We start from the raw sequence: 25757 nt of genomic DNA, 5'->3' as shown, positions 1-25757 counted from the left end.
TAATTTTTTTCTCCGGAATTCTCAGTTATGATTTTTAATTGCGTCGTAAATACACCTTTTCATGAATTTCTTTGACAAAACTATACTATATATCAACCTATACAACATATATTTTTTCCATTAAATTTCCTCAAAACTTTTAAATCTTCCTTAAATTTAAACTCAAAACAGCGGGATATCCCATATCATATCCTGCGGAGGCTTCGGTTACCGCGATAACGGGAACCCTGGGTAGAACTATATAAGCTAAAGATAAAGGCATACGGAGACGAAAGCCATATCGACACTGAACATATAAAATTCGCTTTCAATAATCAAACTGTCTGTATGCTACTAACTAAAAAGGTGATTACTCGGAATCAAAGAGCCCTCGATTAGAATTGTAAAGTTTTAGCTCCATCAGTGGGCTAGAACATATGAACGCTCGAAGAAGATTATCTGAGGATAGAGACGGGAACGAGAACGACTGTATTCATCAAGCACTTTCTCCCATGAATCAAAATCCTGCATGGAGAGTCTCATCATGAAAAGGGGTAATCTGACAAAAAGCCAGAAAAAAATCAAGGAAAATGCAAGACAAACTTGCCTTGACTGTTCCGATTGTTTTGTCATATACAAGCCACTTCTCCTCTTGTCGCGTAAAGCAGATGTCTTGCCCCTCAGCACGAAATACCTGATAATGTTAGATAGTATATGTCAGACATTGATCATATGTGTAATATATGGTGGTACTTTATAGAGATGAAAAAAAATAAGTACACGAAAATGTAGGTAATTGGTCAAGCTGGTGTCGTACTATTATGGAAGAAATTTTTATGAAAGAAAAGAAGTTTGAGGGTGATGAGAAAAAATAAAAATAACAAAATAACTTATATTATCTACAATGACATTGTCCCAATGGAAGCAATGGAGGGATAATGTAAGCAGTGTTACTATTCCAATCAAATGTTCAGTTCACAAAATATGTCGCATAACAAAACAAACTGCGATGCTGATGTAAATTGTAATTGCACAATACCCATGTGCCAGCATAAGAAGGGTTTCTGACCAAATCAATAGGAAAATCACTTTTGGGACAGTCATTGGAACATTAATAGCTGATAAGTACAATGTAACGAATGCACATGCAATTTCAGTATTTCACCCTCTACACGTTCAAGAAGTATTTGCATACCCAAATCTATAACCCTGGTGGAACCCAACAGAGCATCACCTGATACCAAACCATAAATCAACCTCAATCAAGAAGAAATTTGAAACAGGAAACTCTTAGTAATGGACTGGCTAGGGTAAGGGTCTGAAGACTGGATAGGGCACTAGCCATGAAAATCCTGGCACGGGGAAATCCTGTCGAGCCAAGAAAAGTATTTCCTCTGTTTCATATTATAACATATATTGGATTTGCATAGATTTATGTATATGTTTTGTATATGTGTTTAGATTCATTAACGTAAAAATGAACTTAGGCAAGAACAGAAAGTCTTATAATATGGAATAGAGAGAATATTGAGATTTATTGCACTAACTAAAGAGATATATTACTTGATTGATACTGGGGTAGTTTGGCTTTCTATATAAAGGAGTCAATGGCTAACTTGGATCTTACCTCTGTGGTAAGAAAAGAATTCCCTACCTTTAATTGACTCCTTTCTAATATTTGATTTAAACCTGGCACACGGCCTGGGGCCATTGCCATATGCATCCGAGACTGAGAATAAAAGTTTTGATCTGCACATACCGCGGAAACCATAGTATACTTGCATTCTGACTGCAGGCCTTCATAAACAGGACTAATGTCCAGGGGTGCAGCAATACTGAGCAATAATCCAGACAAATCCAAAAGGCTATCATTCTCACTTGGATAACTAAAAGCTGTGACAAAGCAGTACACAGAGAATCAAATAAGTTGTAGTGTAAATTACCAGAAAATGAACATATCATGAATTACAGGATTATTTATGGTATTTAATCAGATCAATATTATTTATCAAAACCTCTAGTTACTTATGTTGCATTGGTTATACTGAACGATGTCATTTGAAGAGTTGTTAATTTGGTTTGGTTTTGTTAGTGCAAAAGACCAAAACGATTGCATTTTATTTACTGTGTACATCGATATGTTCTCAATTATATAGTGTAAATGCAACCAGATTATTATATTTCAGTGGAAACTGAAACAAGCGCAACACTACCAGTTGTGAAGAACCGTGGTGGATGATTATGGGCAGCATTACTCTCCGAATTATAGTGAAACTTCTTGTCCACAGATTTTATGACATCGTCAAAAGATTTCATCTGGAGAGGAAGCATAACAAAGTCAGTTTAGTACATAATAAACTTTACAGAAAACATATCTACAATAAGCTGATCCAACAAGGAAACAAGAAAACACCGCAACACACCTCAATATTCTGCAGTTCACTTGCACCAATGTTGAGAAAATATGTGGATTCCCTTGCATTCTTGTGCATCCCAAAAAGTCCATGTGAAAGACATACATGATCAGGACAAACAGAAAAGAGTTTAGTTCTGTACACAGGTTCTTCACTGTTCTTGCTGACACGAGTAGCAGTTTCTGATGTATGCACCATGTTAAAAATTATTTCTGTAAATTTGGCTGCCAAATTTTTTATTTCCTGCCATCAGAATAAACAATTTTTAGTGTTATGAAATATCACGCTAAGATTCTCATTCTAGAAGTAATTTAATTGCTCTTTCTGCAAGAAGTTTATCCACTTAGGATCTAGAAAAGCAATTAGGTCATTGTTTCAAAAAAAGAAAAGCAATTAGGTCCGGAAAAAAAGTGACAAAATGCTGTTTTGAACTTGAATTAAATCTATAGCAGGTAAGGTGATGTAGGTAGAGGGGGGAAAGTACATGAACCTTTGGTCTATAGACCACTTTAATAGTTGATTTGCTTTCCCCTATTAAGTCATACTATGGCTGTGTACATCCATGTGGGATGTAGAGGTTGGATTGATATCCATTGTCTAGAAAAAAAAAAGGCATGTTCTGGAAATTGTTATAACCATACAAATTCTGGAAAAGAAATTGTGTGACACCAGTGACAAAAAAATGACAATGTGCTAGGTAGATGGAATTTGGATGTGACAGCAACAACATAATCCCAGAACACCAGAAGGATGTTTTCTTGCTATTTTTCTCTAACTCCAGTGACAATATACTGGGGAATAAAAGGAATCCCCTTATATCAATCCGTTTCATTCTGGAATAAAGATTTACAGCATGATAATTCCTACTGTTTAGTGAAGCCAAATTTTCTGCGCTGACAACATAGAGGAAAGAAATTAGTTCTTAAACAAATCTGGTTTAACTTGGAATGAAGTTTTTTTATTGATTATAATAATTTCTAGGGAGTTAAGTGAAGAAAACGACATTTAAAAAGTTGTTCAGCTATTCTTTTGAGGGCACATTAAGTTCAGTATTTAAAGGTCAGAAAAGAAAGCAGAAAAGGCTAAAGGACAAACCTTCAATGAAACATTCGCACGATTCAAAAATTTGATCAAAGAAGTTATAAACTGTTTCAGTTGAGGAGTTGATTTGGAGTCATCCGTATCAGTAAAAGCAGAGAAAATGTAGAACAAGTTGCACATCATACAGTCTTCTCCAGAAACTCCAAAATGAGGGTATAGGCGTGCTTTCACAATGTACTTATCACTGAAGGGCTTTAAGTGCCACAATGACTGCATGGGTGTTTGGAGGCTATGAGAAACATCCTAAAATGATAGTTAAATGAGAGAAAGTGGAGAGTCACGAGAAAGCTACCAGAAGAGTCAGATACAAGGACTTCAGTTCATTTTCACTATAGACAGTTCCAGTTACTCTATTGTTGGAAGCCCTTGCACCGCCTTCAATAGGGCAAGAGTAACCTGCTTACAAAATTTTATCAGCCAGAACAAATGAGTGTTTTCACTGGTGACTGATGAGAAAATGGGAGGAAATTACTCATGAATAGTGATGCATTGGGTAGTGGGTGCTAGAATTTGATGATCAGTCCATCAGGTAAAGAATACATCATTTTATTTTATTTTAGCACACAGTGGATGTCAAATACTGAAATAAAATGCTACTCCTACATCTACTTATGGTTACCATAGTTTTCTGGATAACATAAGTATTCAATAGATATAGAAGAAACATCTACCAGATGGCGAGGAAGTCTTATTTTCCTTTTCCATAGGAGTATTCTCTGGGCTTTCCAAGGTGCTGCGTCAAAGACAAAAGCAGTCAGTAACATGTCCTGTGTAATGAAGGATCAGGAACATAGTACAAACAGGTGCCTCCCTCCTGTTTCACATTGGAAAAAAAGGACGCTCCCTGTCCCATGCAGGTTCATGAATGAATATGAAAAATAGTTATCTAAAAGTCTGGACTCTTGACGCCCTAAAGATTTCAGAGGGAGCTAGGGAGGGCATTCAATTTCTCTAGTACCTTTGTTGATCATATTTTAATCCCTACTTCCCTAGCACTTCGTAAGGAGAATCAAGATTTGCCTAAACCATAGGAATCAAAGTAACTAATAATGCAAAATTGACAAACACATTAAACAAAAAAGATATCTAATGCTACTTGTTGCTATATCATACAATCAAGCCATCAGAATAAAAAAAATCAGTAGTCTAGACTAAGACACACAGGTATTTAAGCACAAAGTGCGGTCACAATTGCAAAATTAGGAGTCTGTATTGAAAACACTCAGAATCCAAGCATATCCCACTCAAACATGATTTGTAAATGCTACAGTTGTGTGCAAATATACTACAAAACATACTGTTATGTGTCTGGGAGTGCCTATTATAGGTGTACAACAATTGAACCCTTATGAGTTGTACCATGCCTCTACCTGGACGACCCAGAATGTATTATTTGCGACTTTGCGTGAACAGCCCCACTAATTAGACGGATTCCCATTGGACTCAACCCTTAACATTTTGTGTATAGCAATCCAAACGATGCACTGATTGTCAGGCTGGAACCTAACATGTATATAGCAATGGTGTCGAACAGATTTAAGCCAGGTAACCTTCTTATCCTTTCCTTTTAATTAGGTTAATTTGCTAAATCGGTATTAATTCGTTTTGTTCTTTGCAACATGTAAACCGAACTCTGCAGTCGTCCTTATCTTTCCCTCTTACTGATAAGGCAGAACTGCCGATTTTCTTTCACAAAAAATATTGAGATAACCAGCCATGGATATATATACACATCAATGGATCAAATCCAAGCCAGAATTAAGATATCCTATACATGCTCTACTAAGAATTATGTCCAAACTCCTTTGAGTCATGTCACTTCCTTTTAGAAATATATATGTTTGTCAATAATAAGCAGTAAAGATATATTCCCACTAATTTTAAGAAAAGGACAAACAAGGGGAGGAGTGGGAACATAGAGAAGCTTAATAGTCCACATTTTAAGTGCAGCTAGTCACTGCAATTTACACCCTCATTCAAGGCTTCAAGTACTCAAATTGTAAAGTATTAATTGTCATGGTAGATCAACTTCAGATAAGAAGGTGCACGAGTAAAAGATGATCAAAACATCAATAACTGCTTTCCTTATACAGAAGTGTTGGCCTACTACTATCCCAGAAGCAAGCATAAAATGTTTCTAATGAAATGACGCCGGTTTTATACTCCTGCTCCTCCATTATTAGATTGCTTCTGCAGTAAACATCTTTTTATGTGCTTTTTTTCTACTATAAATAAGGGCATGATATTAACTGTTGAGGACCATTCTAAACTTCGCCATATCATAGTGACATGAGATACAACTCACTGGGTCATTGTCACGAGCCCCAGCGTAAGAACGGATAGGGTAACGATGGGAGATCGGCGGCCTTGGCCTCGGCAAGCTGGTTGGCTGCCATCCCGTGGCTGACGGCGTGAAGAAGACGAAAACAGAGAATGAGATGAGAGAAACAGAGATAAATTCGTCGCTGCTTTATTGTCTGGTATGTGCCCCTTTAAATAGGCTTACATCCCCACTATTGCTAACAAACTCTGGATATTAATGGAAAATTAACTAAACTAACTTTTGATCTAATCCTAACAAACTCTAAGCTAATTCGAGCTGGACTCCTCAAGGAGTCCGACCTGGACTCCTCCTGCGCCCTCAAGGAGTCTGATCTGGACTCCTGCGCCTCCTGCTATACGTGATGCCAACCATGACAGTCGTCAAAAGCATATATAACAGAAGATCATTTGATACACTTTCCAGAAAATCCTTCGAAACATTAACTAGGGAACGAGTCCCAGAAAAGCAATAGACTAAAACAATAACGGGATCAAGCAAATAACAAAATACAAAGAAGCAAGCTACACCGAACATAAGCGTGCTTACTTTTCGTTAGCTCTTGGAGGCAACTCAGGCTTCTTGTCAGATTGCAATACCTAAAACCAGAACAGTTTTCTTCATTCAGTGGAAAGAGTGAAATGAAACTAAACCAGTCCATGTAGTGAATGAAAGAGAAGGGAAAGCAAGACGGTACTACTATTTATTTTAAGTAAGAAAATATTGGACCGCTACTTACTTTACTATCGCCTGGAAGCACTTTAACAACATTATCGTGAGGCACAGTTGAATCTCCACCCTTTATATTGTCCTTGACACATTTTTCATCATCTTCTTGCAAGACTATTTCAGGAGCACTAGTATTTAGAACTGCCTGTTAAGCATACAATCATGCAAAGATGATTAAGTGAATCTAATCAAAGCTGCTACATCTTCTGAGTAAGAACAACATTGTTACATTAATATATTCTCGAACTGAAACTCTGTTTTCAGTACTTGCCTCAGCTCCATGCTTAAAATGTAAGACTTCTTGAGGTGAATCATTACACAGCTTTGCCTGTTAAACATGAGTAAATCCATGAAAAGAATGATAAGCAAATAAGTAGTACCTTTGATGATAGTCAAATAACATACAAGAACTGTACTAACCCATAGGTAATCCTTCATAGCTGGTAATATGATTTCACAATAATCACAAGTACAGACTTCCACGAGCTTTTTCTTAAAATTATCAACTTCGGCATCCAATTTCATGATCTCAATATCTACCTTAACCTGCACATTTTACAGCCAAGCTTAGAAGATTGGTAGGAAGGTGAAGGTTATTGAGGAAACACAAATTCAGGGCATAGTAAAAGGAACCTTTGTACTAAAATAATTTTCATGCTTATCCATCTCTATTGAGCCACATTTCGGCTTGATTTTCTCTATCAACACAGTGGCACATCCATTTAACTTTTCGAGGACATGAGTTCCCTTGTCTAGACAGGCTTGTCTCATGCTGATCCATGAAGTAAATGGGTCTTGGGTCGAAGGTCTAGATAACCAGCTAAACAGAGCATCTTGATTGCTCGAACAATCAGCAATTCTGAACACATTCTCTTCAATGTCAATACTTATAGATGGAGAGAAAGCGTCTTGATCAACTGCCACATCAGAATGGTTCAAACTATGCTGCACGGCATCACCAACCCTCAATCCAGGTATGAGCAAATCCAGACAAGTTCCCAGCACCTGAAACCCTACAGGATCCAATGAAGTAATGCAGCTAAGATTTTGAGGATGATCTGTTGTTTCACCAATCCAGAACTTCATGTATTTGACCAAGTTGTTGAAAAGATCAGCAGATAGGGCCCTCTGATCCATCAGGTGCTTAAATGTATTCTTGATCTTTTCTCTCTCAGCTTGTTCGGTAGGACTGACATCAGATGGTACAGTCCAAGTTTTAATAAACTCTGCCTGTTCGTCAGATATTCTCTTCGGCACAAGCAACAGCGACTTTTTGAGCTCCTGGGACTGGGAGACCTCATCCTCGACATGCGATTGGAAGGACTCCACGGTGAGGAAAACCATTTTGCATTGAGGGCACAGCCAGCAAATCCATTTTCTGGTATCCTTCGCAAAGTCCACTGCAACACTGAGAGCTCTCATCTGACGCTGCTCAGACGACTTAGCATAGTAAGCTACCATCTCCTCAATACACACTGTCAGGAAACTGCGGCGCTCCTCCTCGTTCATGCAGTTCCAACGATCTCGGGTCACCGGGACGACGATATTCCACGAGCAATCGGCAAGGAGTTCCCTGAGCTGCTGCTTGGCAATGGAGATCCGCGCCTCTCTGCGCGGTTCCAAGTGGCGCGACTCGAAGACGGCGTGCAGCCCCGGGTCGGAGAGATCAGCGTCACCGAGGCTGAGCGCGTGCTCGCACTCTTCTACAGCCAGATCAAACTGCTCCCTAGCGGCGTACGTCTTGGCGAGGGTGAAGGCGATAGCGAGGTCACCGGGGACGAGATCCCTGGCGCGGCAAAGGGGGTCCAGCGCCGCCTCGACCTCCCCGAGCGCGGCGCGCACGTGGCCCGAGACGTGGAGCGCGAGCGGCGAGCCTCGCCATTCCTTGGCAATGTCCTCCGCGCGAGAGAGCGTGCCAGACTTGACGGCATCCCTCTCCGGTGCGGCCCGCGCAGCCAGGCTTGCTCCGGTGAGCACGGCCGAGACCTGCTCGCGAAAGTGGTCGCTGGCGTGGTTCCAGTCCGTGTTGCTCGGTTCCTTCTGGCTCGACGAGCAATCGGCAAGGAGTTTCTGGAGCTGCTTCTTGGCAACGGAGAGCCGCGCGGACCGCGCCTTTTTGCTCCAGTCCATCTGGCGCAAATCGATGACGCCGTGCAGCCCCGGGTCGACGAGATCAGCGTTACCGAGGCTGAGCGCGCGCTTGCACTCTTTTACCGCCTGATCAAACTGCTCCCTGGCGGCGTACGTCTTGGCGAGGGTGAGGGCGATGCCGAGGTCGCCCGGGGCGAGATCCCTGGCGCGGCAAAGGGGATCGATCGCCGCCTCGGCCTCCCCTAGCCCGGCGCGCACGTGGCCCAAGACGTGGTACGCGAGCGGCGAGCCTTCAAAATCCGTGACGAGGTTCTCCGCGTTCGTGAGCCTCTCAGACTTGGCGTCATCACCGTCACCACCCTCCCGCGCGGCGAGCACGGCCTTGATCCGCTCGCGGAAGCGGCCTCCGGCGTTGCTCCAGTTCATGCTGCTCGTCCGTTGGCACGCGCTGACCGAGAGGAGGAGGCGGCGCGCGGCGAGGAGGTGGCGGCGCGGAGGTGCACGCGTGGTGTTTGTGGAAATGCCTGGCCCGGGAGGAGGGCGTGGTGGGAGGACTGGTTGCGGGTGGGCGAGGAAAGCGGGGAGGGGGCGCAACGACAAAGCGAGCAAGGAGCGTGCTCATTTTATAGAAGTAACCCAGTTGCATTAGTGTCCCTAATAAAATTCCTAATTACATGTGCATCCTTTATGTTGCAATTTTTTAAGTGCTTCTTTAGTTTTTTCTTTTCAATTGCTTCGTACTCCATCCTTCCTACAATGAAGTTCTTGGCCCTATGAGCCATATTTAACTTTTTGTTAATCTTACAAGTAATGATAATAGATTTGTCACTATACATCCATGTGATAGACACCATGTTGACGTTATGAATGTATTTTATTTCCAAAGTAACAAATAAATGTTAAATGCACTATTAAGACATGTTTACGTTTGCATTTAATTAAATTAATTTAATATATATTCTATATGTGTGGTGTATTTTCCTATAATTCGGTCAAAGTTAGAGAAACATGATTTATGATAAAACCAAAATGACTTTCAATATAACTACATAAGATGGTGTGAGTAGTCATGTGTGCAGATGTGCTTCACAAGTTTATGGGCAAAGCCAACCTTGACGATCACTGAGCCAGGCGGGAAGACAAGCCGAAGTGATCTCATCCATCATTGCCATGGCGCCATGAAGTGGATGACGACAACTTATGGGGCTTTTAATTTTTTACGTAACATTTAACCATTTTTTATCTAAAATATTTTTGAAATAAGCATTTACTTTGTTATAAGACTTATATTTTACATACTTTCACTAAATTTTGAATAAAATTATGATCAAACGTATTATCTAACAGCCAAAACATCGTACATTATAATTTTTTTTTGAAGATGATATGCTACAAAAAAGCTTGTACACTAGAACCTTGTCCTGGCATGGATTTTTAATTAAGTTCTTTCTCTTTATCAGAAATTCAGAATAACGTTATAAGCTCTGAAAAGTTTATGAAATTACTTTTCCATGCTGAAATTCCATTCGAGCTGATACGTATACATCTATATTTCTTCAGGTCGTTTCTGTTTGAGAAATTTTTTTTATTAAGTACACCTTTCTAATATTTATTTCATAAACCACCATTCTAAAACTTATTTACAACATACGTACCATTTGGTTACGTCATCTCACCTGACATAATAATATAAAACTAATCACACCATAATACGATCGATAGCGTGACAGTGTTTTTGGCCACGCCGGTTAAGACGGTGCAAATTTTGAAAATATATTTTAGGAGGGTTTATTTTTGAAAATAAACATAAAAAAAGGTGGATCTAGTATTAAAAAAAAACCTGATTGGTTTCATACTCAGGTTTTTTTTGCCGGGTAGGCTAAGATAGCCTACCAAATATATTAAGATTGGAAGAAAGGGGTACAGTTGGTTTTTACAATCTCAGCATTAGGTTGCTGAGTCCGGCGTTGCCGGAAAAAAAACCGAAAACGAGCTACAATACCATGCCTGTCTAGCTACTAGCTGTTTGGAACAACCCGGCTTGTAGCCAAGTTACAATCTCCTCTCGGATGACATTGAAGAGCGCTGAGGGACTGGCTGCTTTAGCTTGAAAGATTCTCGCATTGCGCTCCTTCCAGATAATCCAGCAGATTAGTACAAAGGCTGAGTCGAATGATTTTCGGTACTTCTCCCCGAAGGTGTCTCTTGTGTCTATCCACCATTCTTGCAGCGATTTGCCTGATTCGGACGGTGTTTGGAAGGGGATGTTTACCCAGGTTTTCCATCTTCTCCAGACTCTGTTGGGTGTAATCACACTCCACCAGTAGATGTTCACACGTCTCAGCCTCCTGGGAACATAAAGCACACGTCGTTTGGTTGGGCCATCCTCTCTTCTGCAAGTTGTCCGCTGTTAAACATTTCCCCTTGATTGCCAGCCATATGAACAGCTTTATTTTGGATGGTGCTCTCGTTTTCCAAAGCAATGATCCCCACCGTGTTTGCTCAGCTGCCATAAAAAACAAATTGTAGGCCGATTTGACAGTGTAAGAGCCATGTGGTTCTAGTTTCCAGATAATGTGGTCTTGGTCTTCATGGTTCAGCTGATGCCCTTCTAATTCGTCCCACAATCTCAGATACTGAGCTGTCGCTGTAATTGACGGTGCCCCCTCAATGGAGCGCACCCAGTTTCTATTTTGCAGTGCCTGTTGCACGGTAAGGTTTTTTCTCTTTGTGTGGCTGTATAGGGCTGGTAGCGCTGAGGCGATCGGGCCCATTTGAAGCCAGTGTGATTTCCAGAATTTTGCGTTGTCTCCTCTTCCAACTTGAAAGGATGAGGCTGCCAGGAAGATATCTTCCAGTTTCTTGTCGCGCTGTTGATTCCAAACCTCTGTCCATGGCCTGTCATTTTGAAAATTCTGAAGGAATTCCCACTTCAATCTGAGAGCTTTCCCTAGCAGAGTGATATCTTTGATTCCTAGGCCTCCCAGTTCGTGGGGAATTGTAATCAAATGCCCAAGCCGCTAGACAGTGACCCCCACTGACCTCTTCTTGTCCCTTCCACAAGAAACCCCGACATTTTCTGTTTATATCTTTGACTGCCCATTTTGGTAACTCTAGAACCGATAAGAGATGCGCCGGCAAAGCCATGAGCACTGTCTTAATGAGAATCAGGCGATCGCCCGGCGTGAGCATCTTCGGCTTCCAACCGCTAACCTTCTTGGAGATTCTGTCCATGAGTGGCTGCAAATCATGTTTTGTTAACCTCTTCAGGGAAAGTGGTAGCCCTAGATAAGTGATCGGTAATTGTTTTATCTGACAGCCGAGGATTGTCTGAACATCTGTCAGTTGTGCTTGGTCAGTCCGAATTGGTGTGATAGAGCTCTTACTAAAGTTGGGGTTCAAACCTGTGGCAGCCCCAAACACTCGCATGATCTCTTTGATTGCTAGTATGCTTTGTGTCTCCGGGGGAAAGAAAATGATTGCATCATCCGCATAAAGAGAAATGGCTGGCCCTTGTATCTTTCTGTCTGCAACTGGGATGATGTTTTGTTGTGTCGCCGTTGCAATGATTGCTTGTGGTGTGTCCATAACCAGAACGAACATCAATGGGGGAGAGTGGGTCATCTTGTCGGAGTCCACGGCCCGGCTTGATCGCTTGTCTCTTTCTGCCATTTAAACGGATCGATGTGTGACCCGTGAGAAGGAGAATTGAGATCCAGTCAATCCACTTGGGGCCAAAACCACGGTGAAGCAACATTTGTGCCAGGAACGTCCATGAGACTGAATCAAAGGCTTTTGTTATATCCAGTTTTAGGAGCATCATTGACTTTCTGTTTCGGTGGAATTTTAGTGCCAATCCCCTGAGTAGCAGAAAGCTTTCATGGATGGATCGCCCTTGAATGAAGGCCGTCTGTGCCGTTGACACCAATTCATTCATTTTTTTGGCCAGCCGCCTTGCTAGTATCTTGGTGATCAGTTTGGCGAAACTATGTATCAAACTAATTGGTCTGAAATCTGGTGGAATTTAACTATTTACCATTATTAAAAATGACAACTCTTCAAATGTCATTCTTACGTTTGGTCTTATATTTTTGTCATCGAAGAGAGTAGGTTGTCTAATATTTTGCCACTTTCGTCTACATGGCATGCCACATCATAGTGCGAACATGGACATGCTACCTTAAAAAAGTCTATTTTGCCCATGGTCAATGTATTTGATCTCCCTCTCTTTCCGTTCTCCCTAGTGGCGTATTCGGGATTTTTATTTTGGTGATTCAACTTATATAATCTTTTAACTGTCATAAATATAACCAAATATAACATAGAATATATATAACTGTAATATAAAATTGATTAAAAATTCATTTTATATATGTAAATAAATAATATTTTTATTTATTAGAAAAATATTTTTAATTGTCCCAGTATTGTCTAATATTAGAAAAATATTATTTATTTACACATATAAAATAAATTTTGATCAATTTTATATTATAGTAATATATATTTTATGTTATATTGTGACAATTAAAAAATTATATAAGTTGAATCACTAAAATAAAAATCCTAAATATGCCACTACGGAGAGATCAAATACGTTAGACCATGAACAAAATAGACTTTTTGGATATCATATCCATGTTGGCACTATGATGTGGCATGCCATGTAGGTGATAATGACAAAATATTAGGCAATCTTTTCTCTCCGATAACAAAAATATAAGACCAAACATAAAAATGGTATTTGAAAAGTTGATACTTTTAACGGTGGTAAATAGTTAAATTCCCCTGAAATATGAGAGTAGTGTCGATCCTTCTTTCTTAGGTAGAAGCACTATCATTGCACTATTCAGACTGGCCAGGTGTTGTGAATTACCAGTGAAGAATTTTTGGATTGCCGCCATGATGTCCTTCTTGATGGACTCATATCTGGTACGTCACGTCAGTACGTCACGATTGATTTACGGGCGGGCCCAATGGCTCCTTCTCTATGGATTCAAAATTAAGTTCTAAAATTTAAATTTTGGCTTATAAATAGTTGTAACTGTGAAACGATGGAGCCATAAGGTCTTGTCTGAATTTGCACGGAATAGTTGCAGACTTGCAGTAGTTATGTGACAGCCTAATGGATCATCAATCAACGGGAGAAACCACGTACTACGACTGAAAACAACCTCTGTTTTTCCTTGAGCTCTGCAATCGGAAGGTGCAGACAGTGATAGCGGATCATGCATGCTTAATCTGCACAAGGCTCTGCTTAAATTACTCGGTTCATCGTTGAGTTGCAGAGTCCAGTCACGCATGCTGCAGATGTATAATACTCACGAGCACAGGTATAGAATCATGAACTTCGTATATTAACTTCTGAGATATACTGGCTTCTCCATCTGCAAACAACGGGAGAAACCACACGGAACTGACAAAAAAAAATGCACGGCAACATACAGCTGAAAACAACCTCTGTTGGCACTGCAAACGGAAGGTCCAGGCATACGTAGTCTGCATAAAACTCTGCTTCAAGTACCTCATTTCATCTTTGAATTGCAGAATCCAGTCATGCATGCTGCATAATATTCTTTTTTAAAGGAATAAGAATACTGTATAATAAATTAGTACGCAAACGTTTACACTTAGCATTACACAAAAATGTACATAAATGCATATGGAGTTCGATAAATCAAAATAACCGCACAAATGGAAATCCGAGCATAGACACCAGCACAAAGCACTCATGCATAGCAGCATAGCAAGTAATTGGACACACTCAATTGAAACACAAGCAGTGTCACAAACAAGCAAGCCAGGTAAACGAACTCGCTCTGAACTTTGACGAGGAACCGAAGAACTCGAAGAGGAAGAGAGCTTTTGGTGCTGCCAAGCGGCAGCATTTTTCTGGACTGCATTGAAACTTCACATTCAAAAAAAAAATACACAAACGAAATCGCGGCCATGATGCCACTACGCACGCGAACGCCCGTCCACTTCGTGCGCCATCCCGCACGTCGGGGCGTGCCGCGCCAACGACACAACCAACTCGCCCGCCATGCCTACCTGCGCCGTGTGCCATCCCACACGCGCGCCGGCGTGCATGCCGCGCCAACTTAGGCAAGGACTCGCTCTGGCTTGAACAAGCAAGCCTCGAGCTTACACTGACTCGAACCATGAAACAAAGTAAGGAAGAAACACAGAGTAGAAGCAAGGATTATTTCATCAGGCAGAACATAAAGACAGGCTCACGCACACAAACCACACCATAGGATCGAAGGAGATGCTTCTCTGGCGACAAACCTGTTTCTTCTAGTAGAATGGGAATGTCCAGCATTGTCTTCATCCTCTTGTTCATCTCCGTTTTTGCCTTTTCTTGAGTTATGCTTCATTATGTTTAAGTTTTATCCTTTCATTGCTTTCAATAACTTCTTTCACCTCACTTGGGATAGTGCTATCGTTCAATACAAGCTCTTTGAATTTTGGAAGCACATCAACTCCAGAAATAGACTCTATGCTGGTGGAAGATAAAACCATCTTCTCGAGCTCACGGGCTGATCCATCCTCAAAAGTGATATTAGTCAAGTTAAAGCCCTCAATAATAAAGTATTTGAGACATTTAAAATCATCTTTCTTGAAGATGAACGAGCTCTCGGTACATGAAATGTGTTGGAGCCTAACACATTGTAACCTGGGTAGCTTGGCGAGGACATCCATATCATCTTGCTTCAGTTGGGTGATTCTCAAAGTTACCTTGGCAAGTTTGCTATTATCACCTTTGGTCAACAATGGAAAAAGATGTCTGGCTCCATTGATTCTTAGATTCTCAAGAATCTTGGGGTGGTCTTTTAGGCGAGAGCCAATATCATCTAGTAACTCTTGGCTTGAAGGAGTACCATCGAGCATTGTTGCAGGAATAGTGATTGACAGAGAACGGATGCACTCATGTAGGTCACTGATCGCTTTAAGAAAACTCTTGAGGTGAGTTATCTTACCATCAATAACCACACCTAGCTTCTTCAGTTGCCAAAGCTTTCCAATATCTTCCAAATCACGGCGGCGCTGAGCCTTGACATTAGTTAGTACCTCTATGTTTAGCATCTTGTCTACCTTGTGAGGAATCTGAATGCTAGTGCCAAAATTTCTTGAACTTGGCTCAATGTGACCACCTAATAGACGCTTCAGCTTCAAGAGCAGGACATTAACTGTTGTATTTGCAGGTACCTTGGTTTCTCGGATATCCAACACCTCTAGCTCACGGAGACAATTGATTTCACTAGGTAGTTGGGTAATATCTGTTCCCTTTAGGCTCAAATACTTGAGCAGTAGCATCTTGCTGCAAATGTCCTTGAGGTACCGCTGGTTCTTGCCACCAAAGCACTGACAACCTTCGAGATCTAGCACTTTTAGTAGGGATACTCGAGATGTTCTTGAGAGACTTTTTAAGAACGTTTCAATTTCATCAGAGCTACGGAGTCGAAGATCATTGAAAATGGAGAAGTGGCGAGCCAAGTGGTGTGACAGGCGTGTCTCCACAATATGTTGCTTTCTAGCAATTGCGGTAATGAACCCATGAATTGTATCATCTACCATGCAACTCTTGACATTTCCCATGGCACTAATATCAGCAGGACGAACAAGCCATCGACGGATGAAGGTATCAAAACATTGCTTTGCTTGACGCACAGAACTGGGCCAATCTTCCTTGAATGTCAACCCTTCTGTAACCCATCGTCCAATCAAGGTTGATCGTCTGATCTTTTGTCCTTTGGGGAAGATAGCTAGGTACAATAAGTAGGACTTGTATTCTTTAGGCAGATCATTGTAAGAGTACATAAACATATTCTTGGCTATGGTGTCGAATGATTTTTGTGAATCCTGTAAGGTGCGGTGCAGCTTGCTTAACTCTTCATTGGTCCTCCTGGGATTAGCATACATGGCATGAGTGAAGATCTTCATGCAAAATTTATGCCCCTCACACTCCTCCAAGATGTCACGAAAAATCTGGGGGTTATAGTTGTCTTCATCCTTTTTCTTGCTAGTAAGCTGAAGCACCATATAATGGTAGAGACCAACAAGAGAATAGTCTATAGGTTCCCCCGCTGGATAGCAATATCCTTTAGCCTGTTCGGTGCTCTCTGTGGTCAAGATCAATGCATCGGCACCCGATTTCAACAGACTCAAAGCTTTTCTAATCTCCTCCCATCTGGATCCATCCATCATGTTGTCAAATTTTAGGATAATGAGGGGGCACTCACCCTGTAAGTGATGTTTAATCTTGTCCACAAGCCCTTTGATCTTCAATTGTTCTTTAAGTTTCCCCTTGAGATCTTCAATCTTGTTATCTATTTCTTCAAAATAAGTCTCTTCGTTTTGACCCAAAACACCTGCATGTTCACCTGCTTCTTCATTCTTGTCAAGTGGAACATCAGGTTCACATATTTCTTGATTCTTATCAAGTTTGCCTCCCCGTAGATCTCTTAAGATATCTTGTCTTGCCTCGTTAATCATTTGTTTGATTTCTGTCTCGTCTAATGTAACCGTCACAGTTTTTATAGCTTGTTTGGCTTCTGATTTATCTTGTTGTTGGTTCTTGCTTCTGGTGATATTTGGGAACACTTCTCGTAGGATTTGTGCGTATTGAACCTGATGAAGATGAATCGGGTCATCATCATCATCATCATCATCATCATCATCTTCTTCTTCTTCTTCATCATAATCATCTTCTTCTACTTCTTCATATTCTTCTAATTCTAGTTCTTCTTCTTCTTCTTCGTCTTCTTCTTCTTCTTCTTTTAATAATGATGATATTTTTTCTTCATCGTTATTGTCATCCTCATCATCATCGCTGTACTTGTTTTCTTCTTTTTCCTCCCTTCTCACTTGTTCCTCTTTTCTCCCTTCATTCTCCTCATTCTGCTCCTCCTTCCTCTCTTCTTCTCTTTCCTTCTGCTCCTGCTTCATCTTCTCATGGTGCCGCTCCTCCTTAATCTCTTCTTCTTCCTCTTTGTCCTTTCGCTCCTCCTCATTTTCCTCTTCTTCTCCGTCTCCATGGTCTTTCTCCTTCTCGTTCTCCTCTTCCCTCCCCTCTTCTCCTTTTCCTTCCCCTTTGTAGTTCTCTTCCTGCCTCTCTCCTCGCCCTTGCTTAGTTGTAGTTTTTTCTACTCTAATATGCTCGTTGAGTTCCTTGGTCTTTTCATCTGCTTCCATATATTTCTTAAGCTTCATGGCTATTATCTTGATGAGGTCGCCCTTCCACTCTGATAGTTTACACATGTCTACTACATCATTCTTCGCTTGTTCTGGTTGAAACTGGCGCAAAACTAGATCAAGGAGTTCCTGGTACCCGTGATCAACCTTCTTTTTTTGGTGAAGCCACAACTGCTTGTTGCTCTTTTGTTGTCCATCTTTACTATCACTCTTGATCTTCTCTTTAATATCACTCTTGAACTTGTCAAGCTTTTTGTAAAAATTCATCTTTTCTATATTTCTTTTGATTTTACGGATCACTTTTTTTTTGCTACGGTAAATATTGTAGTATATTTTCCAAGAGTCACCTTGATCTGTGGCCTGCTTCTGGTATCCGGCTGGCTCGAGCTCGCGCAAGATGTAGTAGAGGACCTCCTTAGGTCGTAGAGGTAAAAAATCGGCGTGCACCTCGGGGACGTTGACCATGATACTACGATGGTACTTGTAATTTGGAGCAACCAAAATTTCATTTGCAAGATCAAGTACTTTCTTATTATCTGCATCCGCTACCACAACGGCGATGGACAACGTCATGGTGGCTCTTTTAGGAACTCCTTTTTTCCACTTCATTAGCTTTGCCCTCGCGTATTCATCCAGAGCGAGAGGCTCAAAGACGGCCCTTCGAGAAGAGTGATGGGTCGCCGTTGCCACCGCAAGTTGATCTTCATAGTCTTCTTCTTCATCGTCTCCAGCAACATCATCAGGTGCAGCAGCCTTTGTAGTCGGTGACTGCCCCGCTGCAGCCGACTTGGCTGGAACCTCCACGCCGTACCTCAGTCGCCGCTTGCCGACGTCCCGCGCCCGGTCCTTGAGCTGCCTTAGCTGGACGGCTGCGCGATGCTGCGCGACCATCTTGCGCATAGACCAGTAAACCCACCAGAAGTGGCGCCTGAACTTGCCCTTGGCGCGGTGGATCTCCGGGTTCCCGCTATACAGGTAGAGGTCGATGCAGTTGTTGCAGTCCTGGGCGAGCAGCCGCACCTGGTTCATCCACGTGCGCACCTGCTCGTCGTGATCGCCGGCGACCGGCGCGCTCCTGGCCAGGTGCGCCAGGAAGCTGTTCATGCTCTCCATCTCCTCCTTGATGAACTGTACGTCGTCTCCGACGCGGCTAAGCAGCCGCCGCTCGTCGCGGATGACCACCAGCAGTGAGCTCACGGCGCCAGCCGCGAGCTCAGTCATGGCTGATGGTTCCCGCTCCTTGCCCCGGCCGGGTGCTTGGCTAGCTGGTGGTTTTCAATTATTGGTGCTGCCGTGTTGCATGCCTCCTGGCAGGGGAAGGCTAGCTAGGTGGTGATAGTATTCTTCTTCACATGGGATGCATGTAAATATACTCGCTCTGCTCTTAAATGTTTAATGCCATTAATTTTTATACACGTTTGACTATTCGTTTTATTTAAAAAATTTACATAACTCTTAATTATTTTTATATTATTTCATTTATTATTAAATATACTTTTATGCATATATATAGCTTTACATATTTTATCAAACAATTTGAATAAGACAAATAATCAAACGTGTATAAAGAGATTAACAGCCTCAAAACATTTACGGACGAGAGGAGTATATACAATTATACATCCAACCTCTGTTTTCTGTCAGTAATTATGTGTCTTGGACGACGGACGAGTTACGGTGGCCTACCACACGCCACACGTGCATGCTTCCTCTTATCTATCCATCTATTTGTACATAAACGTTTTTTTATCGTGCTCCAGCTTACCTCTGGTAAGAGCTAAAATATAACCTCGTTTCATATTATAACGTAACGTAAGATGTTTGACTTTTTTATTATAATGTTTAACCATTCGTCTTATTCAAAAATTTAGTACAAATATAAAAAATGACATGTGGTGCTTAAAGTTCTTTTGATTCATAAGCAAAATAAATGATTTTTCATAATTTTTTGAATAAGACAAATGTTGCAAGCAAAAAACTTAAACATCTTATATTAGGAAACGGAGGGAGTACCTCTATTTCATAATATAAGATATTTGACTTTTTTTTTACAACGTTTGACCATTCGTCTTATTCAAAAATTTAGTACAAATATAAAAAATAAAAATTCGTGCTTAAATTTCTTTTGATAATAAAGTAAGTCACAAGCAAAATAAATGATATTTCCATAATTTTTTGAATAAAACAAAGGATCAAATATTACAAACAAAAAAGTTAAACATCTTACGTTATGAAACGGAGAGAGTAAATCTTAGCCACTTATCACTTATCCATTTCCAATTTACCTCTGGTACGTGCACGCCTGGGAGTTTTTCTCTTTCTTAATTAAGGGCTCGGTGTTTTTACTAAAAGTAAAATATACTACCAAGACTTTCTGATCTTATATAAATTCATCAATTTATAAATATATATAATTTATATATATGTCTAGATTTATTAGTATTTATATAAATTAGACTATGCTAAAAAATTGTACGTTATGAAACGAAACGGAGGAAGTACGTAACAAAGTACGGCTGGGGTAGCAGCTTACAACGGCAACGCCAGACAAAGCGTTTTCCACAAAGACCTTACAGTCATTCAGCAACCCGTCATCTGGCCAACACAACTGGCTACCAGAAATAACAACATGGTTACAAAACAAGATCTTGTTCATCACTTAACCCACAACTCTACTACTAGGTTGCCTTAACGTCAGCACTTCTGTATGTAATTCCTTGATCATCTTGTCTATTCAACACCTTCATTGACATTAATTTTCTTCAAAAGAGTCTTCCAGTGTCTGAGAAGAGAAATAACACGAATGTTATAGGTGAAGGAAGCAGATTCTTTCTAAAAAAAAATCATATGGTTTCTCACATTCCATAAAGTCCAACTCACAACAGCAAGTAAAGCAACTCTAATTCTACAATGTGTCTCCAACACTCCGTAACACTAAATGGTACAAATGTTGAAAACTCTTTGGTGTTTCCCTCCAACCAAGAGCATTTCTGCATACACACCGAACAAACATAGCCATGGGGCAGGAAAAAGATAATATGTTGAGCATTCTCAGTTTCCTTTTAGATCTACTGCCGATTGAATCCTATCTTTGTCAGCGAACCATAAAAGATGTTTAATTTTCAGTGGACAACGAGCATTCCAAACATCCTTCATTCTGGCAGCAATCACCCCTCGAAAGGTTAAAGCTCTATATATGGATCTAACATAAAAACACTTAAAATTTTCCAACAGCAACATAATAACATCAGCTTCCCAACAAATATCTAAATAACTCACCTCCACTTCCAATTCCTATCAACACTCCAAATCTCCAACTATACAGGGCCAAAAGACCTTTTAAAAGTTAATCTATGAAAATTTCCATTCAACGCCTCCTTGACTAAAATCTCCTGCTGATTACAAATCTTTAAAAGATTACAATATTTCAACTTGAGGTACTTCATCTAACAAGACATCTATCCAAAAATGGATTTGATCATCCCTCCCTAGGGACCATTTAATTCCTAATCTGAACCACCAAAACGATGAAGCATCATCCCCATCATTTTGGAAGAAATTAAGAGAACTCAAATATTTCATTCTCATCAAATTTAGGCATAAAATCTCTTTACTAGACAGAATATCAAATATCCATTTGGACAGTAAAGCTATATTCATTTTCCTAACTGCTGGTGGCGAGTGGCGTCGGCGGTGGTGGGGACGGGGGCGGGGGCGAGCGGCGAGGGTGAGCTATGCATGTGTTTTTGTTTTTTGTTTTCACTTTTGCCTGGGTGCGTTTCCTTTTTCTTGTGCGATGAGATGGGAACTTCTTTTCACGAGAGAACGGACGGACGGACGAAACTCACCTTTTAGGTAGCAAAGATATTTATGATACAACATCTTTAAAGTGATTATAACTTTTGTAAGAAATTTTAATTTTTAAACTTTAAATATGAATAGTGTTCAACGATAGGTATACCTTTTGTTCCAAAATATAATCATTTGTATGATTTAAATTGTATACTACAATATAAACATTCGTGTACTGATTTCTGTGATACTCATCACGTTAGTGAATCTCCAACCAATCATAAGCTTGAAAAAGGGATCTAAATTATTCAAAATTCAAAAATTAACCGTTGAAGTAATTAAAGAGTTATCTTTTGACACAACCTTAATATTTGTTAAACATAATAGAAATACTTATATTTTAACATAGAGGTTGTATTTAGTAACGGGTATATGAGGGTGATCGTTTGTTTTTTTAGAAAAAGAAAAACATCATATTTGCAAATAAAAAATAATTTATGAATAAAATTTGTATATACATATTGTCAGTGATCTAAAATCAAGGTTGAAAAATAAAGTACGATAAAAACACCCTCAAATTAACTCTAAATTTCAGTTTTAAAATTTAAAATTTGACTTATAATTATAAATAGAAACGAAAAGACGAAGATGTATATGTTTTGGCTTGTGCACACAGGAGCAAAACAATCAATTTCAGACTAAAGAATTCACCAAGTTGTCCATCACAGTTACCCAGCATGTTGTTTCATGTCTCTTACTGCAGTTTGCGGATCACCACAGGCTCGCCCTCTCATTCCAACGTACTTGGAACGATTTCTTTGCAAGTCCAATAGGTATGTTTGTTGCCGTAATAAATCCCTTATCGGCTTGGAAATAGTTAATCAAAAAAATGAAAATATTCTCGTGCCAGCGATAGATTTCGCCATTTTTTAAGTCCATTGAATTTATGATTCACATTATCTGTTCTCCATCTATCTAAAAATAGAGCCCTTTAAATTTAAATTTTATCGTAAAATAAGTGATCAGTATTTCTTTCATCTACCGCCCCTCATTCAAACTTATCTTCATATTATCCCAATTCTGTTCCACTCAGGGGCGGAGCTATGTGTATCGAGGGGGTGCCCAGGCATCCCCTCCGAAATTTTTTTAAGTTAGAGATTATCAATTTTCACCATGTATTCATCACCTTAATCCAAATCTAGGCACCCGTATCACTGAAAAACAAATGATTGGCACTCCCATCTATTTTGTTCTAGCTCCGCCCCTGGTTCCACTTATAAATATATCACATTTAATAAGGGGAATATTCGTGATTTTTCTTCTATCATAATTTATCTTCTTTGTTGTAGGGTGAATATTTATTTTTGGACCGTGGGAGTAGGGGCTAGACCCTATTTCAAATATTTTTAAATACAAAGAAATTTATCGATGCAACTAAATCTATTATTATATTAATAAAACACAATGTTTGTTCTCAAAATCTAGATATTATTTCCTTTGTTTTATATTATAAGGGATTTTGAGTTTTCAATTGATCTATATATATAGATCTATGACATGATTTATATATTTGTCTAGATACATGTGAATAGGGACGAAAAGGAGTAGGGAAAAGAAATACCATATAATTGGGTAGAAAGAGAAATTTAAACTATTCGTTACTGGGTAATAACGGTGTAAGTCGATGTGTAGAAACGCAGTACGAGACTATTTGAAATTCAGGATAGAAAAAATATAGTAGTCCAGTAAGGCCGTGTTCAGGAGTGGAGGTGGGTGGGTTAGTTATCCGACGTGAAAAACATGTAATAGATTAGTATATGATTAATTAATTATTATAAAATATAAAATAGATTAATATATTTTTTTAAGACAATATTCCTATAGAAAGGTTTTGTAAAAAATACACCGTTTAGCATTTTGTGAAGCGTGCGCGTGGAAAAAGAGAGGGTTAAGATAACTAAGCTATGTGGCCGAACGCGGCCTAAGGAGGTTGCTAAAACGGAAAAGGTAAGGAGTAGACTTCTATTTCACTCACATTGAAACACGTGACTACAACGGTGCATGGTATCCGATAAAAACATGGAGTGAGGAAGATTGTGTATAAGAAAAAAGAAACTCTATGCTTGACGAATGAGAACAATGACAAGATTGGGCTTCGGACAAGTATAAAGCACCTCATAGCCAGCCGAAGATTACAGTGGATCTGTTTGGGGAGCTTCTCCCAGCTACACCTTTTTCCAAAAGCTAATTCTGTCAGAAGCTGCTCTAAATGGTCCATAGTTTCTGAGAATCTGTTAGTTACAGATTCTAGAAAATGAACTAAACATCCAGAATCTAGAAAAGCTGGGTTTCAGAGCTTTTCCAGATTCTCAGAAGTTGACTATTAAATAGCTGCTTCTCAGAATCTATAAGCTCCTCTAAACAGGCCTAAGATATGCTAGCTGCAGCTTCTCTCAGAATCTCTAGAAGTCAGAAGCTCTACCAAACAACACTTAGGCCCTGTTTCCTTCAGCTAAATGATTGAGTCAGATTACCATAAGCTAGATTGTTATAATCTGTAGTGGAATAAGCTATGAGTTGTTTCTTTCCTAGATTATTATGGCCTAGATTATTGTGTTTGTAAGTCTAAAGAGGGAGCGGGTGGTATGGTGGGTAATTTTTCACCCAATAATATGGAAACATAGCCTTACCTTCTAGAAATCTAGAGTTGTAGAATCCAGAAAATGAACTAGAAGCCAAAAGTTAGGAAACTCAGCTATTCTGAGAAGCAGCTGGTGAGAAGTCAGCTTCTCAGAATCTTAATCTCTCCCCACACAGGTCCTAAGACCACTAAGGCTCGGGTTTCTGACTTTTTTCATTGTTCCATCATTATATGAAATGTTTCCATGCTGTTAAAAAGTATTTCAATATATTAAATTGTTAAGATAAAAATTGAATCATAACTGAAACATTTAGCTATCACTGGCAATATACCCATGATAACGCTACGGTCTAATTTAAAAATGTAAATAAGATCTATACCTATACTAATTAGGCACTTTTCAAGAGCTCTCACGTTAACCAGAAAAAGCAATCTGTTCTTGATAAAATCATAACATCTTTGACCGTTATATTTTATTAAAATAATATGGCCTTTTTATTATCACATAAAATGATACCTATGTTAAAGCCCATGTATATGATGTTAAAAACCGCTGTATGTTAATCTATTATCTATCCTACATGTTTGTTTTTAAAGATGTCAATCCGTATCTACTAATTTATACCTTGAAATATCTAAAACATTATTCATAATATCAATGCAATGCACGAGTTAGCGGCTAGTATTATGAATTCTTTTTAATGTAATCATATATAAACCAAACATTCAAATTTGTTTGTCTATCAAGTATTGTTAATTCGATTATTTAACAAACTATAACAAAATAGCAGCAAATCACCACGTAACGATGTCTATTATAGCTTTGTATAATTAATTATAGGTTAGGCCACACTGTAATAAATTAAGTTTGAACAGTAATCACAGAACTCGTAAGGCCATATTTATATGCTAATTTTAGAAATATTAAAATAAAAAATTGCTTACTAATTTTAGAATCACTACAATATTAAGTTCACATATTGCAAGGTAATTTTAATTAAATAATTTATTCCTATTTATTTGCATCCGTTTTTTTCTATAAGGGTTTCCACATAAAAATTTCATGCCTATCTTATGCGTCTATTTTTCTAACAACCTAAGTACCTCTAATACGTTTCCTATCATACCTTTCGTCATGGAGCGTCGAATTTTTATCTTTTTCTAAATGCAAATACTGACCAAGATCTCTTCGTCTTCGTAGTTACCACTATCAGACATTCGTGACTGTAGTAGAGATATCGAAAAGGTGCTACAATTTTCGCTTGCTATTTTGAAGTATATGCAACGTTCCTCTCAATCATATATGGTTCTATCCCTCATCAACATGCTGGGTTTCATCTAGTTTCAGATGAATCATTGGGCCAAGTGGCCAGTTGGGACTGGATGGAGTCATTGAGGTCGACCAGCAATGGACAAGACTGGAGACTGGCCGTTCCTTTTCTCAGTCAACCCCCTGTACTAATCAAATCGTGTCCATCTCACGTATGTGGTCTGT

The 25757-nt window shown here is 39.6% G+C and overlaps 2 protein-coding genes across 2 annotated transcripts; both read right to left on the bottom strand.

Moving 5' to 3' along the window:
• Positions 1-131: 131 nt before the first annotated feature.
• Positions 132-12306, bottom strand: LOC102712867. Its single transcript, XM_040528563.1, has 15 exons — positions 11677-12306; positions 9088-9251; positions 7177-8962; positions 6964-7089; positions 6765-6871; positions 6554-6671; positions 6364-6413; positions 4166-4227; positions 3787-3890; positions 3489-3704; positions 2403-2636; positions 2193-2295; positions 1739-1872; positions 587-673; positions 132-504 (listed from the first exon to the last, which is right to left on the bottom strand). Exons 1-15 carry the CDS (start codon positions 12304-12306, stop codon positions 400-402), a joined length of 4026 nt encoding a protein of 1341 aa, XP_040384497.1. The 3' UTR covers positions 132-399.
• A 2216-nt stretch (positions 12307-14522) lies between these two features.
• On the bottom strand, positions 14523-19168 carry LOC102712590. Its single transcript, XM_040529082.1, has 2 exons — positions 17452-19168; positions 14523-17352 (listed from the first exon to the last, which is right to left on the bottom strand). The coding sequence occupies exons 1-2, from the start codon at positions 19048-19050 to the stop codon at positions 15001-15003; spliced, it is 3951 nt and encodes a 1316-aa protein (XP_040385016.1). The 5' UTR covers positions 19051-19168; the 3' UTR covers positions 14523-15000.
• Positions 19169-25757: the final 6589 nt, after the last annotated feature.

This window comes from Oryza brachyantha, chromosome 11 (genome assembly GCF_000231095.2).
Source record: "Oryza brachyantha chromosome 11, ObraRS2, whole genome shotgun sequence".
NCBI lineage: Eukaryota > Viridiplantae > Streptophyta > Magnoliopsida > Poales > Poaceae > Oryza > Oryza brachyantha.
This window is presented reverse-complemented; position numbering and strand designations above follow the sequence as displayed.

Bases quoted from the DNA above. Each gene is read 5' to 3' on its own strand.
- LOC102712590 (XM_040529082.1), bottom strand. From the start codon at position 19,050: ATGACTGAGCTCGCGGCTGGCGCCGTGAGCTCACTGCTGGTGGTCATC. The intron at 17,353-17,451 runs GACAATAACGAT...GAATATGAAGAA, and splicing joins ACAGCGATGATGATGAGGAT to GTAGAAGAAGATGATTATGA.
- LOC102712867 (XM_040528563.1), bottom strand. From the start codon at position 12,306: ATGGCAGAAAGAGACAAGCGATCAAGCCGGGCCGTGGACTCCGACAAG. The intron at 8,963-9,087 runs GTCAGCGCGTGC...CAAGTCTGAGAG, and splicing joins CGCGCCGCCTCCTCCTCTCG to GCTCACGAACGCGGAGAACC. The intron at 2,637-3,488 runs GTTTGTCCTTTA...TTCTGATGGCAG, and splicing joins GTGCGAATGTTTCATTGAAG to GAAATAAAAAATTTGGCAGC.